Source organism: Nelumbo nucifera, chromosome 8 (assembly GCF_055504915.1).
Source record: "Nelumbo nucifera cultivar China Antique chromosome 8, China Antique-T2T, whole genome shotgun sequence".
NCBI classification, from domain to species: Eukaryota; Viridiplantae; Streptophyta; class Magnoliopsida; order Proteales; family Nelumbonaceae; genus Nelumbo; species Nelumbo nucifera.
Genome location: NC_142656.1, coordinates 39,874,352 through 39,891,560, shown reverse-complemented (window position 1 = coordinate 39,891,560; position 17,209 = coordinate 39,874,352). Strand labels below are relative to the sequence as shown.

At 40.9% G+C, this 17,209-nt stretch overlaps 2 protein-coding genes across 3 annotated transcripts in view; both read left to right on the top strand.

Annotated features, from left to right (window-relative positions):
- The window catches only part of LOC104590430 (VIN3-like protein 2), a 57,923-nt gene that overhangs the window by 14,529 nt on the left and 26,185 nt on the right, over positions 1–17,209 (top strand). The window lies entirely within an intron of this gene.
- Positions 1–17,209, top strand: part of LOC104603113 (uncharacterized) — a 39,290-nt gene that overhangs the window by 12,510 nt on the left and 9,571 nt on the right. The window contains exon 1 of the mRNA XM_088892766.1: positions 1–17,209. This exon is cut by the window's left edge and continues 12,510 nt beyond it. Within this exon, the coding sequence (XP_088748892.1) occupies positions 2,810–4,126 (1,317 nt within the window). The 5' untranslated portion in view covers positions 1–2,809 and the 3' untranslated portion in view covers positions 4,127–17,209.

The window sequence follows — 17,209 nt, the reverse complement described above, 5'->3', positions numbered from 1 at the left end:
GGAGTCTTCTGGGGAGATCTGCGAAGTGCAGCCATTCTACTGGGTGGAGTAAAACCAGAAGATGTACCGAGGAAGGTGACTGTAATTGTGGATGAACTGTTCTTACTAGTTTGGTTAGTGTCCTCCATTGAAGCTAATCTTTGGAGGGAGGCAAGGTAGGAGGAAGACGAAAAGGTGGAGGAAATGGAGTTACGTGGCAGCTTGAAGTTGGTTGGAAAAAAGAGACAAGGAAGTTTCACTGAAATGGAAACTCTACCTTTAGGCAGTCCAAAAGATTTGGGTCAGGAGACTATTAGGAGACGTGTGACACAAAGTAAAGGTTTGACAATCAATAGAACCTTTGCTCAGGTAACTGCTTGTGGCACCAAACAAAATATATTGAATGATTCAAATGAAGGAAGGGCAGAGGTATTGGTAGCCTCAGGAATATGCACGGGAATCCAACCAGCAGGCCCATCTCTAAATTGTAATTTTGGGCCCAGTAGGCCCGAAAAGTTATGTGGGCTATGCTTAAAAGACCCAAGAGTGAGGGGGGCGCGTGACAACTTAAAGGAGCACGTGACAAGGTTGTCTCCTCAGGTAGACAGTAAAATCCGTATACCATTGTCTTCCTCAAGCCCTTTCTCTCGTTCGAACAGTTCAACGAAGGTCTCCCGCTCGTTACAGTGGAGACCCTCGAAGAAGATGCCACATAAGGAACAGGAACGCCGTAACCCCAGGAGTGTGAAGAGCAGTGAGGTTTTCGGCTTTGATTCGAAAAGATTGACAGGCGATGAAGAACTTTCTGATTCCGATTCAGATTTGGAAGAAACCATTAGCTTGGGAAGTATCGACCTCCAAAACCCAAGAGATATACTGGAAGAGGGTAGCCTAAACACTGAAATGTTATTCCTAGAGGAGGAGACGGATTCGCAAGATTCTGGTAATATCAAAACGCAAAGAAGAGTGAGCCTTAGCAGCGAAAAGATTGACAGACGATGAAGAACTTTCTGATTCCGATTCAGATTTGGAAGAAACCATTAGCTTGGGAAGTATCGACCTCCAAAACCCAAGAGATATACTGGAAGAGGGTAGCCTAAACACTGAACTGTTATTCCTAGAGGAGGAGACGGATTCACAAGATTCTGGTAATATCAAAACGCAAAGAAGAGTGAGCCTTAGCAGCGGAGAACATATCTTTCCCAAATTGGGTATGCTATACAAAAGACAGGTGGAGTTGGGAACACTGAAAGAGGTAAGGCAGAGTGCATCCTGACCAATAAACGAGTCCATTCCATATGTGCAGCCTAGTCAGGACATCAGGCCAGAGAGACAGGAATCAAACTTGGAGCCTTACCTAGGGATTCACGCAGAGGGGAAGAGAAGTGAACTTTCTATGACTGTAGAGGGTGAGGAAGTATTGGTTGTACCTAGTCCGCTTCCACTGCTGAGTCCGGAAAGGGGGAAGGGCCTAGTCCTGACTCCAAGAATTGATACCCAGCAGCTGGTCCACATGCAACCATCTATGCTAATTCCAGGTAAGCCTGTCCATTTGGTTTTAGATACTAACTTGGGTTCTCTGCCTGTAACAGATGTCCTGGAATCCCAACCAGACCAACCAACTGGTAGTAGGGAAGTGGCGATTGATAATGATGGAGTCCGATCAGAGAAGGGAGTTGGGTTGTTAGAAAGGAAACAAGAGGAGTTAGAATGGATTTGGGAGCAGATTTGTGCCCTGCTGGAGGAATATAAACAGAAGGAGGAAATGATAGAGGTGGCTCCAAAAAACCCCGAATTAGAGGCAAGAACCGATAGATTGGGGCAGGAATTAGGAAATAAAGGTCAGAATAGGAAGACAGTGGGAAATAAGGGTAGGAAAAAGAAGAAAAAGTCTGAAGTAGAGAGACTAATAATGGACATTGAAGGGGATATCGAGTTTAGTGGCAGAGGGGAAAGAAAGAAGGGTTCTAAATGAAGGAACACTATATGGGAGGGCTAAATTCTTGAGAGGTAATGAAGATAATAAGCTGTGTTGAGTGGGCTGACTTGTGTTTAGTTTATTTCCTTTTAAATTAAGATGTTGTTGGGCCTTGGGCCCATTAGTCTTTATTTGTTAAAGAGTTGTAATTACTTAGGTTGAGTTGCCGCCCTACTTAGGGCATCTTTGTAATATCTCATACTTAGGTTAATTATAAATAGAATGAGGGGCTGGCAGCTAGGGTTAAGAAAATCTATCCTAGTTGACCTTCTTCTCTTTTCTTCCCTTTCCTTTGTCTCTTGCTGAAATCCCCAACTTTCTACTCTTCCTTTCACAAGAAGCTTGGCCGAAATCAGCACATAAGTTTTTCTACTTGGTATCAGAGCGGGTTGAAGGTTCTTGAAGAGATTCGTTCCTGCAGCCCTAGATCGGCCGACTGCATGGAGATTTAAGAGGCTGATCGAAGCTTTCAGGTAAGCCCAGTTTTTGGATTTTCTTGGTGGATCTGTATGCCCTATAGCTGGTCTAGGGTTTCTCATCAGAATTAGGAAAAACTGGAGAAAGGGGAAGAGTCTTGATTTTGTTGGACTCTTCAATTTTGACCTAGGTAGTGGCGCCCTATTTTTTTTAGGGTTCCTCTGGGTTTTTTGTAAGGGGCGATTCAAGTTCCATGTGGTTTGGAGGCCTCTAGAGAGGGCGGTTGCTTCTTCTCTCTCTTCTTCCCATCCCACCGAAAATGAATCTTTCGTGGGAAGAAAGTCTAGGACACCAAAGGAGTGTCGTTGGTTCCAGAAGGTATTCTGTTTATTCTTGTTGCATTTTTTAGCTGTTTTCTGTACCTCTTTGAGACACATGGAGGGACACAAAGTTGAATATAAGCCCGGGAATGAAATGAGACCAGTGGGAGGAGGTGCTGGAGACCCCTTCGGAGCCGGAACCATTACTACAGTTAGGTTGGATGGTACAAATTACTTGGAATGGTCCCAATCTGCAAAGATGGCCATTGGGGCTCGTGGAAAATTGGGGTATATTACTGGTGAAGAGGTAAAACCCGAAACTGGCAACTCCCGGTGGGTGCAAGAAAATTATATGGTAATGACATGGTTGTGTAATTCTATATTGCTACATATAAGTAAAAACTTTTTATGGGCAAACATTGCTAAGGAGATATGGGATGGGGTGGCAGAGACCTATTCACAGAAGGAGAATGTTGCTAGGGCTTATCAACTAAGAAATCAGATTATTGCTACTAGGCAGGGAGATAGATCTGTTGCAGCTTATTTTTCAGTCCTTAAGACCCTGTGGCAGGAGATTGATCATCTAGAGACCTTTGCTTGGGAAACCACCAAGGATGCAGCTACCTATCAAAGACACTTAGAGAAGTATAGGGTGTTCGAATTCCTTGTTGGCCTTAACCCTGAGTATGACATTGCACGACGGCATCTTCTTTCCAGGGACAGTGTCACTCTCTCCCAAGCATATGCATTCGTGTCAGGGGAGGAGTGCAGGAGGGATGTAATGATGAAGAATCTCATGACTGATCAGTCTGCTATGGTAAGTGCTGTGAAACCTAAACAGAATGGCAATGAGAACAAGAAGGAAGACAAAAGGGACTTAGTCTGTGACTACTGTAAGAAACCGAAGCATACAAGAGATACTTGCTGGAAGCTTCACCCACATCTTGTGCCAACCAGATTGAAGAATAAGAAAGGAAATGCACATATGGCAGTTACTGGTGACACTCCGGCCCCTCCTACTACAGCTGCCTTGGAGTCTGTTGCAGCTGCTGCAGTAAGGGCCGAGCTTGAGAGGTTTGGGTTACTTCTGAATCAGAGGGATATGGCTAGTTCCAATTCAGCCGCAACCGGACAACAAGGTATAGGTAGCACAGGTGGAACTCACTCTACCTCCCTTGCCCACACAGGTAGTCCACATGTCACTGCAAAGTATGTTTCTGTTTCAGGTAAGGAGAGATCTCCTTGGATTATAGACTCTGGAGCCTCAGAGCACATGACCCATTGCTCCACCATTTTCTCCTCTTACCAGCTCAGTTCTAGCAGAGATAGGGTCTCTACAGCTGATGGATTCCATGTTCCTATTGTTGGGAAGGGATCTGTCAAGATTAATGATTCCATTTGTTTACCACTGTCCTCCATGTTCCTAGATTGAGCACCAACTTGTTATCTGTTAGTAGTTTGATTAAGAATCTGAACTGCTCGGTAATTTTTTCTCCTGGACATTGTATTTTACAGGATCTGGATTCAAAGAGGACGATTGGGAGTGGTCGTGAAGTGAATGGAATCTACCTCCTGGATACTCTTCCAATTCACCAAAGTCATCATGTTTGCAAGGGCAGTGAGTCAAAACTTGTGGATCACTTTGGCATAATCGTCTGGGCCATTTGTCTTTTTCTTCTTTAAGTTCTTTGTTTCCAAAACTGTTTGAGTCTGTGAGTCTGTCAAGGTTGAAGTGTGAAGGTTGTGAACTTGGAAAGGCATTGTAGACACTCTTTTAAACCGAGTAATAAAAGATGTTCTTCTCTTTTTGATGTTATTCATTCGGATGTGTGGGGCCCTTATCATGTTCCCTCTATGGGCGGCTATCGCTATTTTCTCTTGTTTGTGGATGATTTCTCTCGATATTCCTGGATTTACTTGATGAAATCACGTGATGAGGTACCATCCTTGGTGAGACAATTCCATCAGATGGTATCAACATAGTTTGGAACTAGAATCAAGATGTTCAGATCTGACAATGTTAGGGAATATTTTGAGAGACATCTTGCCTCGTATCTGTTGGAGTATGGTGTTGTCCATCAGAGTAGTTGTTCCTACAGTCCACAGCAGAATGGTGTTGCAGAGAGAAAGAACAGACACATTGTTGAGACGGCAAGAAGCATGATGATCAGAGCGACAGTTCCGGTTCGTTTTTGGGGTGATGTTGTTCTCACGACAGTATATCTGATTAACAGGATGCCTTCTCGAATACTTGGATTCAGCACTCCATTCAGCCTTCTTTTTCCTCAGGGGGAGATGTTTCATATTCCTCTAAGGGTGTTTGGGTGTGTCTGCTTTGCGCATATTCTTGGTCCTTACCATTCGAAGCTTGATCCCAAGGCAAAGAAATGTGTCTTCCTTGGATATGCAGAGAATCAGAAAGGGTACCGCTGCTATGATCCAGTTTCTGGGAACCAGTTTGTTACTATGGACATCACTTTTTTCGAATCTACATACTTTTTCTCAAGGAATCCTTCTCAGGGGGAGTGTTTTGGGGAAGTAAGTCAGCAGTCTATCCCTCTCCCAGTTCCAGTTCCTGTGCCTACTACTGTGCTTGACAACCATTCGATGTCACCTACCTTGCCCCCCCTTTTGTGTTCCGTCTCACAGTATTACTCACGACAGAGACTTCATAAGGAGGTTGATTCCACTACAGCAGAACTCACACCACTTCCTGTCGATCCCTTGGAGACTCCAGATTCGGCTGATACAGATCCAGGTATTCCTCTTGATCCCTCTACTATTTCAGTTCCCATTGGTCCCACTAACACTGTTACAGATAACCTTGATCTCCCTATTGCTCTTAGAAAAGGGAAGAGGAAGTGCACTGCTCATTGCATATCACAATACTTATCCTACAGTGGACTTTCTCCTTCCTACCGTGCTTTTCTCTCTTCTCTTGATTTCGTGTCTATACCCAAGTGTGTTAGTGAGGCTCTCTCCAAACCTGAGTGGAAGGCAGCTATGCAAGAAGAGATGGAGGCTTTGATTAAGAATCAGACATGGGAGATTGTGGACCTACCAGAAGGCAAGGAGACAGTTGGATGCAGATGGGTTTACACAGTAAAGTATAAGGCAGATGGAAGCATAGAGAGGTACAAGGCAAGACTTGTTGCAAAAGGATACACAGACCTATGGCATTGATAATTTAGAGACTTTTGCACCAGTTGCAAAGATGACCTCTGTTCGGATACTCCTTTCTCTTGCTGCCTCATACTCTTGGCCCTTGTTTCAATTGGATGTGAAGAATCTTTTCCTAAATGGGGATTTGCAAGAAGAGGTGTATATGGATCTTCCAGCTGGTTTTTATGATAATGCTAAAGAGGGAAAGGTATGCAAGCTGAAGAAGTCACTATATGGCTTGAAACAATCCCCTAGAGCATGGTTCGACAGATTCAGAAAGGCCCTGATTGTTTTTGGCTACACTCAAACTCAATTTGATCACACTTTGTTTGTGAAGCGCAGGGGATCCTTGGTGTCAATCCTAATTGTTTATGTGGATGATATTGTTGTCACTGGGAATGATCTGAGTGAGATTGATAGTCTGAAGAGGAACCTGCATAAGGAATTTGAGATTAAGGACCTTGGAGAACTGAGATACTTCTTAGGCATTGAAGTTGCAAGATCGAAACATGGAATTTTTATCTCTCAAAGGAAGTATGTTTTGGACCTTCTCCAAAAAACAGGGAAACTTGGAACAAAGGCAACTAGCACCCCCATTGATCAGAACCACAGAATTAGTGCATAAGAAGGTGAACTAGTAAAGGACCTTGGGAGGTACCAAAGACTTGTGGGTCGGCTACTATACTTGTGCACGACAAGACCGGACATCTCCTATGCAGTAAGTGTAGTGAGCCAATACATGCATGCTCCACGAGACCAGCACTGGAAGGCAGTTGACAGGATCCTTGCTTATCTGAAGGGACATCCAGGCAGAGGCATATTGTTTACTGATCATGGATAGCTCAAGCTAGAGACCTATACAGATGCGGACTGGGCAAGATGCCTCGATGACAGAAGATCAACTTCAGGAGTGTGCACCCTAGTTGGGGGCAACCTAGTCTCATGGAAGAGTAAAAAACAAACAGTTATGGCAAGATCAAGTGCAGAAGCCAAATATAGGGCCATGGCACATGGAGTTTCAGAACTTCTCTGGATCCGTTCTCTATTGGAAGAAATCGGTGTTCAGGCAGAAGAACTTATGATGCTATACTGCGATAACCAGGCAACAATTAATATTGCTCATAATCCAATCCAGCATGACCGAACTAAGCACATTGAAGTAGATAGACATTTTATCAGAGAAAGGGTAACTTCTGGAGAAGTTTGTCTTCCATACATTTCTTCTGATTTGCAGCTTGCTGATGTCCTCACAAAAGGCATTGCAAAGAATAAGCTGGAGCATGATCTACGCAAGTTGGGGATGTATGACATCTACTCCCAACTTGAGGGGGAGTGTTGAGTGGGCCGACTTGTGTTTAGTTTATTTCCTTTTAAATTAAGATGTTGTTGGGCCTTGGGCCCATTAGTCTTTATTTGTTAAAGAGTTGTAATTACTTAGGTTGAGTTGCCGCCCTACTTAGGGCATCTTTGTAATATCTCATACTTAAGTTAATTATAAATAGAATGAGGGGCTGGCGGCTAGGGTTAAGAAAATCTATCCTAGTCGACCTTCTTCTCTTTTCTTCCCTTTCCTTTGTCTCTTGCTGAAATCCCCAACTTTCTACTCTTCCTTTCACAAGAAGCTTGGCCGAAATCAGCACATAAGGTTTTCTACTAGCTGGAATGTAAGGGGTTTGGGTAGTGCCAGAAAAAGGAGATTGATTAAGGAGCTACTTAGGAGAGAAAGACCTGATGTTGTGATGTTGCAGGAGACAAAATTAGCTTCAGAGAGATCTAGAAGATAAGAGGGGTAAGATGGTGCTCAACTCCGTCGTGGGTAGCCTCGGGGGGAATAGTAACTTTGTGGAGGGAGGACTTCGGAGAACCAGTAGAGGAGCTAATAGGAAACTTCATTGTATCCCTAAAATTCAGAACGGTGGAAGATGGTTATTTGGGTGCTAACAAATGTGTATGGTCCAAATAATCACTGAGAGAGGAATGAGTTATGGGAGGAGCTTCATGGAATTCAAGGTTTGTGGGAAGGTCCTTGGTGTTTGGGGGGTGATTTTAATGCAATAAGATTCACAAATGAGTCAAATAATCCTAGGCAGGCCATTACAACTAGTATGAGGAAGTTCAATGACTTCATAAATTCTTGGGAGTTACAGGAGCTTCTTTTACTACAGGCTACCTACACTTGGTCCAACTTCCAAGAAAACCCAACCTGCTCAAAGCTTGACAAATTCCTATTTAATGAGGGTTGGGAAAGCCACTGGAGAGGTTTGGTGGCTAAGGAGGCCCTACCTAGGATAACCTCTGATCACTACCCTATAGAAGTAGGACAAGAACCTCTTGGTAATGGACCTAGACCATTCAGGTTTGAAAATATGTGGCTAACACACCTGGACTTCTTGCCTAAGGTTAAGGAATGGTGGAGTGAAGAGATGAGAGAAGTGAAATGGGATGGAGTTAGATTCCACAAAAAATTAAAAAGGTTGAGAGGCAAAATAAAAGAATGGAATAAGGTTCAATTTGGAAGAGTGGAGGAGGTAAAAGTTAGATTATTGGTTCAGATTGAGGAGTTAGATGCAAAAGAATCCCAAGGGATGATGGATGAGCAAGATAGAGAAATGGGGTGGAAACTGAAAAAGGAGTTAGAGGAGACTTTGTTGAGGGAGGAGATCTCTTGGAGACAAAAATCCAGACATAAGTGGATCAAGGAAGGGGATGGGAATACTAAATTCTTTCATGCTTTGGCTAATGGGAGAAGGAGGAAAAATTTGATACTAAAGATTGAGGTTGATGGTGTGGAGATAACCTCTCAAGAGGAGTTTGCCACTAGGATTGTGGATCACTTCAAATCCATCTTTCAAAGACCCTTAGAGAATCGGTTAATAATAGGGGAGGAGAATTGGCGAACTTTTGAACCAAACAGATAAGGGATGGCTGGAAAGAATGATTGAGGAAGAGGAAATTAAACAAGCTGTTTTTTCTATGGATAGGGCTAAGGCATCGGGTCTTGACGGATTTACAATGGCATTTTATCAGGACTGTTGGGACATAGTCAAAGAAGACTTAATTGGAGTATTTAGAGAATTTGAGGATAAACATTTTGTGAGTCCTGGAATCAATGCCACCTTTATAGCCTTAATTCCCAAAAAGAATGATGCCAGACACCCCAAAGATTTTCGGCCAATTAGCATGGTGACAAACATCTATAAGATTCTGACAAAAGTGCTCTCTAGGAGGATCAAAGCAGTTCTCCCCTCTCTCGTTAGCCAAGCACAATGAGCCTTTATACAAGATAGACAAATTACATATCAGATCCTTATTGCAAACGAGAGTGTGGAAGAGAGAAGGAGATCGGGCAGGAAAGGATTTGTTTGCAAACTGGACTTGGAGAAAGCCTATGACTTAGTGGATTGGAATTTCTTGCTGGAGATGTCAAGAAGACGTGGATTTGGGGATAAATGGTGTAATTGGATAAGAGGATGCATAAACTCTTGTCGTTATTCAGTGTTGGTGAATGGGGTGGTTAAGGACTTTTTTCCAGCCAATAGAGGCTTAAGACAAGGGGATCCACTCTCCCCTTTCCTCTTTACACTTGTTGCTGATGTCTTTAGTAGGATGATCTCCAAAGCAGATGAGGAGGGCCAAATAAAGGGATGGAGAATAGGGAGCGGAGGCATTCCAGTAACTCACCTTCAGTTTGTTGATGATATTGTTATTTTCTGTGAAGGGAATGAGTTGAGCAAAGTGGAGAACCTTAAGATTTTAATAAGTACTTTTGAGAGGGTCTCCAATTTGAAGGTAAATTTTGATAAAAGTTGTGTGGCTGGAGTAAACTTGGAGAATAGGGAGATTGAATCCATTGCAGAATGCTTAGGTTGCAATATTTTTTGTTGGCCTTTGACATACTTAGGGCTACCCTTAGGAGCCAACCCTAAAGAAAGTAGTTTTTGGGCCCCTATTGTGGAGAAATTTGATAAGTGTTTGGCGGCTTGGAAAAAGAATTACATTTCAATAGGGGGTAGGCTGACTTTAATTAAGGCTACACTTGCCAACCTTCCAACCTACTTCCTTTCAGTGTTCAGGATTCCTCCAAGGGAGGCTAAGAAACTAGAGAAGAGAATGAGGGACTTTCTATGGGAACCAGGAGAGGTGAAAAAGGATCACTTGATCATATGGGAGATAGTTAGCAAACCAAAGGAAGAAGGGGGTTTAGGGATAGGGAACATAGTGTTGAAGAATGTAGCCCTTCTAGGGAAGTGGCTATGGAGATGGCCCTGAGGGAGAGAGAGATTATGGCATGAGGTGGTGGCAAGCATTCATGGTTGTGCAGGAAATGGTTAGGATTCCGGGATATCTCACCGAGCTACCCTTACTACACCTTGGAAGGCTATACATGGTATTCTCCCTCGCTTCCTCAGATTCATCAGGTATGATGCTTGTTCTGGTAATGCTATTCTGTTCTGGGAGGATATTTGGGTGGGTACTCAACCCCTCAAAGAGTGTTTCCCCTCGCTCTATTCCATTTCCCTTCACAAACATGAGCCAATTGCAACTTTTCTCTCGGGCCCGTTAAACCCCTTATCTTTAAACTGGGACTTTGGGTTTCGTAGAGGGTTAAGGGATGGTGAGTCGAGTTGTGTTATTGAGTTAATTCATTTACTAGAATCCATTTGCTTGGACCCCACCTCTTCTGATCAAAGGGTTTGGACTCCTCTTCCAAAAAGTACTTTTACTAGCTTTTCTTTTCTAAAATACCTCAATTCTAACCCCATTTCCCAAGGATTCCCTGTCAAATAAGTCTGGGCGCGACCTATTCCTCCAAAAATTGTTGTATTCTGCTAGGAAGTCTTCTATGGGAAAATCAATACTTTGGAAAACTTATAGAAAAAGAGACCCTCGCTTTGTCTTTCCCCGAATTGGTGTTCCTTGTGTAAGGCTGAGAATGAGGACTATTTCCATTTGTTGATCTCCTGTTGCTACAACTATATGGAGGTGGAGCCTTTGTTTATTTGGAGATAGGTGGTCTATGCCTTATGATTTAAGCTTGTTATTCAACCCATCTGTCTTTGTTTGGCACACTAGAAGAGGTAAGGTCATGTGGAAATGTATCAGGGCAGCCGCCACCCTGTGGATTCTTTGGGAGGAAAGGAATGCAAGAATTTTCTTAGAGAAGGAAAGAGGATTAGATGAAATGAAGGATTGTATCCTAACAAGAGCAATCCATTGGCTGCAAACTGTGGATATCTTTGATGACTTCTCCTTTGATGACTTGTGGAGGAATTGGCTAGTAATAGCTAACACTTCAACAATGAAGGATAGAATTCTGTTAGAATGGATTCCGCCTTTGGAAGGTGTCATCAACCTGAACTTTGATGGAAGCAGCCAAGGCAACCCCGAGCCTTCAGGTATAGGGGGTATCCTGAGAAATAAGGACAACAACATAATTTCCCTATTCTCAGGACTGGTGGGAGTGGGGGATTCCACAAGGGCAGAAATCCTTGCTGCAGTATAAGGAATTCAGATCGCCAATCAGCTTGGGGTGGAGCATCTCCTAGTTGAAGGGGACTCTCAGGTGGTAACAAGGTGGCTCCTAAACTTGGATACCACCATTTGGGGCTACAAAGATCTCATAAAAAAAGTAAAGTGGTTGACCAACAATATGAGAGTTGAGGTAAAATGGGTTAGTAGGTCTGCTAATTCTTTGGTTGATGCTTTAGCCAAACAGGGGGTTTATAGGGAAGATCTTTTTTGTGCTTCTATGTAAGTTGTTATTAATTTGGAAATCTGTACTTAACTAGCTCGGAGAGGTTGCAACTCGTGCCTTTCCTTGGGGACTTTGTACTATTGTCTATTGCTGATTAATAAAATTATTTCAATTATAAAAAAAGTATTGTAAAATTTGGAGACATTTGGGAAATACGCAATGATATTTTGTAAAATGATAAAAAAAAGCATTAATACATATTTCTAGACTATTATCTTATTCCCAACTATTATATAAAGCTAAGAAACTAAGATCAATAACGAATTAGTAAATGATGGTTTACTGATTTATTATGCATTTTGATGTTTTTACAAGGTTATCCAATATTTTCTTTTCTTATTTTTAATTCCGATTTATTAGTAAATGATGGTTTACTGATTTATTATGCATTTTATTTCACACTAGTAAATAGAAATACATTTATTCTGATTTTTTAAATATTAAAGTTATAATACATTATGTTTTATTATAAATTTAATAAACTGATTCTCCTTTTTTAGCATTAAGATTATGATAAATTCTGATTTCTTATAAAATTTAATGAATTTATTATGATTTTTAATACTAAATTTATAATAAATTATGATTTGGTATGAAATTTAGTAAATTTATTCTAATCTTTTATATTAAATGTAGAATATGATTTATTATAAAATTTAATAAACATTTATGATTTTAATAAATATTTTAAAAATACTAACTAGTTTATATTTAATTACTTGAAAAATATTTTATGTTTTATATTATAAAGTAATTAATTTATTCATTTGTTTTTATTTTTTGTTAATTCTTTTTTATAAATATTTTATAAAAATACTAACTAGTTAACATTTTCTGTTTTTTATTTTTGTTTTCTAGTGAATATTGTAATTTTATCTCAAATATTAATTTTTTTTATTATTTATTCATTTTAGTGGCTTTTGTAGTGGGGGTCTACATTATTGTTGTAGACCTTCACGTATTGTAATAAGAGTGAAATAAAGATTCTATTTGAAAGTTTTCATTTATGAGGTCTATAATATTACAATAGACCTTCTTGCATTGTAACATGTTTATATAAAGGTGTTTTAAAGATTCCATTTTAGGGCTTGCTATTGTGATGGTTTATAGGCTTCCATAGACCATCATGGACTATAGCAAGTCTTTAAAGTTTAAATAAACTTAAGGCTGAGGTTTCAATTTCGTTCAAATGAACTTCAGCCTCCTTAACTCTCAAAGAGACGTAGAGTGTGTCTGCAACCAGTGAGCAGCAAACCAACACTCAATGAAGCCCTTCAAGATAAAAATAGAAGATGATGAAGAGCATTCTCCTCCTTCTCGACCTTGAGTTCACACCTTCCGCTGCCCTCTCTCTCTCTCAATCCTTTTTTCCTAGATTTTTCATGGTTATTCAGTGTGAGAGAAATAGGGTTATTGTTGCAGGGATGGGAAATCCATCATATGGAAGGCCGAACCCTGCAGGAAGGTTGGGCAAAATTTAAAAAATTTCTTCCACTCCCATCTGGGAATCGTATTCCCTAATTTAGAAAATTGCATTTCAAGGTTCGTTCTTGAAATAAATAGCAGGGTGCGCCAATCTTGGCACCAAAAGGATTCAATCTCCATCACACATGCAGTCCAAGAATTCAAGAAACATTCATAGAACAATTCTATAAATATAACAGAATAATAAAGATTTATTTTACAGATCATTCGCCCATAATCTGGGAACCAATTCCTAGAAAAAATGCTAACTGCGCAAATCGGGTTGAACGCCTTCTGCCCATTTGCGTAGATCCAGATCTGATCTAATTTGGTTCAAGGTTCAAGACTTGAACCTTGCTCTGATACCACTGAAGGGATGGGAGATCCATCGTATGGATGGCTGAAACTTGTAGGAAGGCTGGGCGAAATTTCAAAAATTTCTTTCACTCCCATCTAAGAATTGTATTCCCTAATTTAGAAAACTGCATTTTCAAGGTTCGTTCTTGAATCCAAAACTAGACCAGATCTGAAACTAATAGGAGGTGAGGAATATACTTGATACGAAATAGTAGTAACTCCCAACGCAGGTGTTCACGCCCAAGAGTGTACCAAATCCTCCCTCCACTGAAGATGACACAGCTTAGGATGAGGCAAGATTAGCAGGTAGTTCTTCACAAGAACCTCGGATTCTTTAACAAGAATCGAATGGGGTAGTGAACACAGCTTTAGAATTGTTTCTTTTAATAAAAAACAGTATCAAGATCTAATCTTGATCAGTTCCAAGAAAATGGAGATCGAACAGGGTAGGGCGGCAAGAGCAGGGAGAGAGAACTGAAGGCAAAATCAGTTAAACTGAGTTGTCTTCTGTGTTGTGTATTTTTCAGATCTGCCCTGCTCTCTGTTTATAGCCTTAAAGAGATGATCTCCTAATTTCTCTTGATCCAAACTTTATTTGGATCTCAGCTCTTTTAGTGATAAGGATAATCCCTTATCTTATCTGCAGATCAAGATCAACTATTCTTAATCAAATTAGGAGTTCCGTGATCCAAATCTCTATTTGGATCTGGACTCTTGGATAAGAGTTATCCTCCTATCCTTATCTGCTGATCCATACCCAGATTCACCCCTATTTAATTAATCCAATTAACCCAGTTCAAAATGGGCTTTAGGCCCATTAAGCTTTCATGCTCACTTCCTTTTAATGCTGGCTAGCTTGGCTCTCTATGTATGGCGTGGGACCCTATCACCGATCTACACATCAGCCACATGGGTTCAGCCTAGCCTCTGCTACAAGGCCTGGCTGAATTCACTACTGAATACAGTGAACCCCTTAGTCCAACACCATAGGCTCTTAATGGGCCCAACATTTACACTAAATGGTCATTGAGTCCAACCATCTTATGAAGGCCCAATGACTGTGGGTAGATGCAAAATTAGCCCATCAGGTATAACCCTCAATGGTCTTACACTAACCTCTCGGCTGCAAGCTACAGTGCTGCACTCTCTACTCACATGGATCCTGGGATTTAAAACCTTTTGCAAACAATTTGAAACCATAATATATGAGTATATCTCTATATGTAAATATATTTTGCAAAACCAAATTTCAAACACATTTGAAATCAACTACTGGCAGTTTAGGTTTCCATCGTGCATTTCCTCGATCATTCACTTTGTCCGACAAAGGGGCTGATCTTGTCATTATGATCACCCACTCAGATGAATTCTTGGACTGTCCCAACATACCCAAGTTTGGACCCCCTCTAAGGATCTCAATGATTGGCATATCAAAGACAGCCCAATCCGACACCTAGTGCAGTATCATAATCGAGTCTAGGGGTCAGGTGTAACATTTCAGTTTTGACCATATGATCACCCACTCAGATGAATTCTCGGACTATCCCAACATACCCAGGTTTGGACCCCCTCTAAGGATCTCAATGATTGGCATATCAAAGATGGCCTAATCCGACACCTAGTGCAGTATCATAATCGAGTCTAGGGGTCAGGTGTAACATTCCAGTTTTGCCCATCTGTCTCCAAGGTCTAGGGCAATACTGGAATTTGGTCCGGTTCAGGGTTTCAAGAAAACCCACACTGCATGTACCTCAGGTCTCACCCTGGCAGCTGAGACAAGCCACCCCAACTAGCTTAGCGGCACATCAGTGTTAGCCTTGGCAGGATAAATCTCCCCAGATCTATCCAACGACTGTGAAGATTCTTTACTAACACGAGTCTCATATGTGTTTAGTTTAAGGGTATTACACAGAAACACACCACAATAACATGAATCAAATATGTACTTTATTCATTTATGATAAATGTCATAATGTAGATCATGCTGATTGGAACTAAGGGCATACACTGTCTAACAATTGCATATCTGAATCAAGATGAGAGAAATTTCTTAAAGGTTTCATAAGCTGAATGTCCTGTTTCCAAGAAAAAGATATTTCAGCGGATGACCACTCTTGTGCTTGGTTAGATCTTGAAGTTGTACTCCAGCTCCAGGTACACAAGCTAAAACTAAAACCCTTTTTTTTTTTATCAAAAAACCTTCTTCTTTTTCCCCTTGTCGACATATTTTTCCCCTTGTTGACATATACTTGGAAATATTTCGATATATTATATATATTTTTTTTGTTTTTGGGAACGGTATGGTCGACATTTATCGAAATGGTCGAAATATCGACCGACATATTGTATTTTTTAATTCATGTAAAATTTATGTCGTTGGGTCTTGACACCGACGTATGTTGGGTGACATTTCTGACATTTTGCAACATTTTAAACCATGCGGCCAACCATAGTTTTCAAGGTGCCAAGGCGAGGCTTGGCGATAGGGGGCGCCTTGTTGCCCAGGCGTCGCCTAGGTAGTTCCCTAGGTTCCATAACCATCTTTCCTAGATAACTATCCATAATTTTCTTATAAACTTCATGTTTAAGTCTAGAAAATCAACATATTTGTCAGAAGAAAAAGAAGAAAGAAAAGAAAATTCAAAAGATATGGGGACTGAACCCCTATTTTTTTATAGGAAAAGAAGAAAAGAACATTCATCAAAAAAAGAAAAAAAAGAAGAAAAGAAAAGGTGGTAGAAGTGGAGGAAAGAAATGTGTTGATTAGACAAAACTTTTAGTTTTTCCCTTATTGGTTCAGATTCTGAAGTCTTTTGAGGGTTGAATACAGTAGTTAGCAATGTTTGTGTTGATTAAACATAACAAATAAGAAAATAATAAAAAGAAATTAGTTTATAAACACAAAAAATGAATATTTTTGTTTAATAATGTATATTTTATAATTATAATCTCAAAAAAGTAACAATATAAAAGTGTTTTATAAGACAATATACAAAACTGCTTGGTGACTGGGTGAGGCGAGCCTCCAAGGGTGCCTTGTTGCCTAGCCGTCGCCTTGACAATTGTGCGGCCAACTTTAACATCTATGGTGGAGGTTTTGGTGAGAAGGTGTGAAACCTAAAAGAAATGAACAAAGCCTTTAAAGGAGTGTCCAATGTGAAAGTCAATTTAGAAAAGAGTTGCATTGCTGGAGTCAATTTGGACTTTGAGGAGGTTGAGGCTATTGTAGATGTCTTCAGTGCTTCATTTCTACCTGTCCTTTGTCCTATTTAGGGCTGTCATTAAGGGCAAACCTTAGGGAGAGTAGGTTTTGGACCCCGGTTATAGAGAAGTTTGAAAAGAGATTAGCTGTGTGGAAGAAAAATTACATCTCTTTGGGTGGGAGGATCGCCTTGATAAGAGCTACCCTCACAAACCTACCTACTTACTACCTCTTTGTCTTTAGGATACCATCTAGGAGTCTAGGGAAGCGAAGAAACTGGAAAAATTGAAGAGAGATTTTCTTTGGGAATTGGGAGAAGGTAGAAAAGACCACTTAATTAGAAAAGAGGAAGGAGGATTGGGGCTTGGGAATGTGCTTAAAAAGAATTCAGCTTTGTTAGGGAAGTGGTTGTGGAGGTGGCCTATGGAGCAAGATAGGCTGTGGCATGAAGTGGTGAAGAGCATTCATGGATGCTTAGAGAGTGGATGGGATGCTGGTGCTTCAAGGAGGGCTAACCTGGCAACACCATGGAAAGCAATTCATGAAATTCTTCCGTAGTTTCTCAGTTCTGTCAG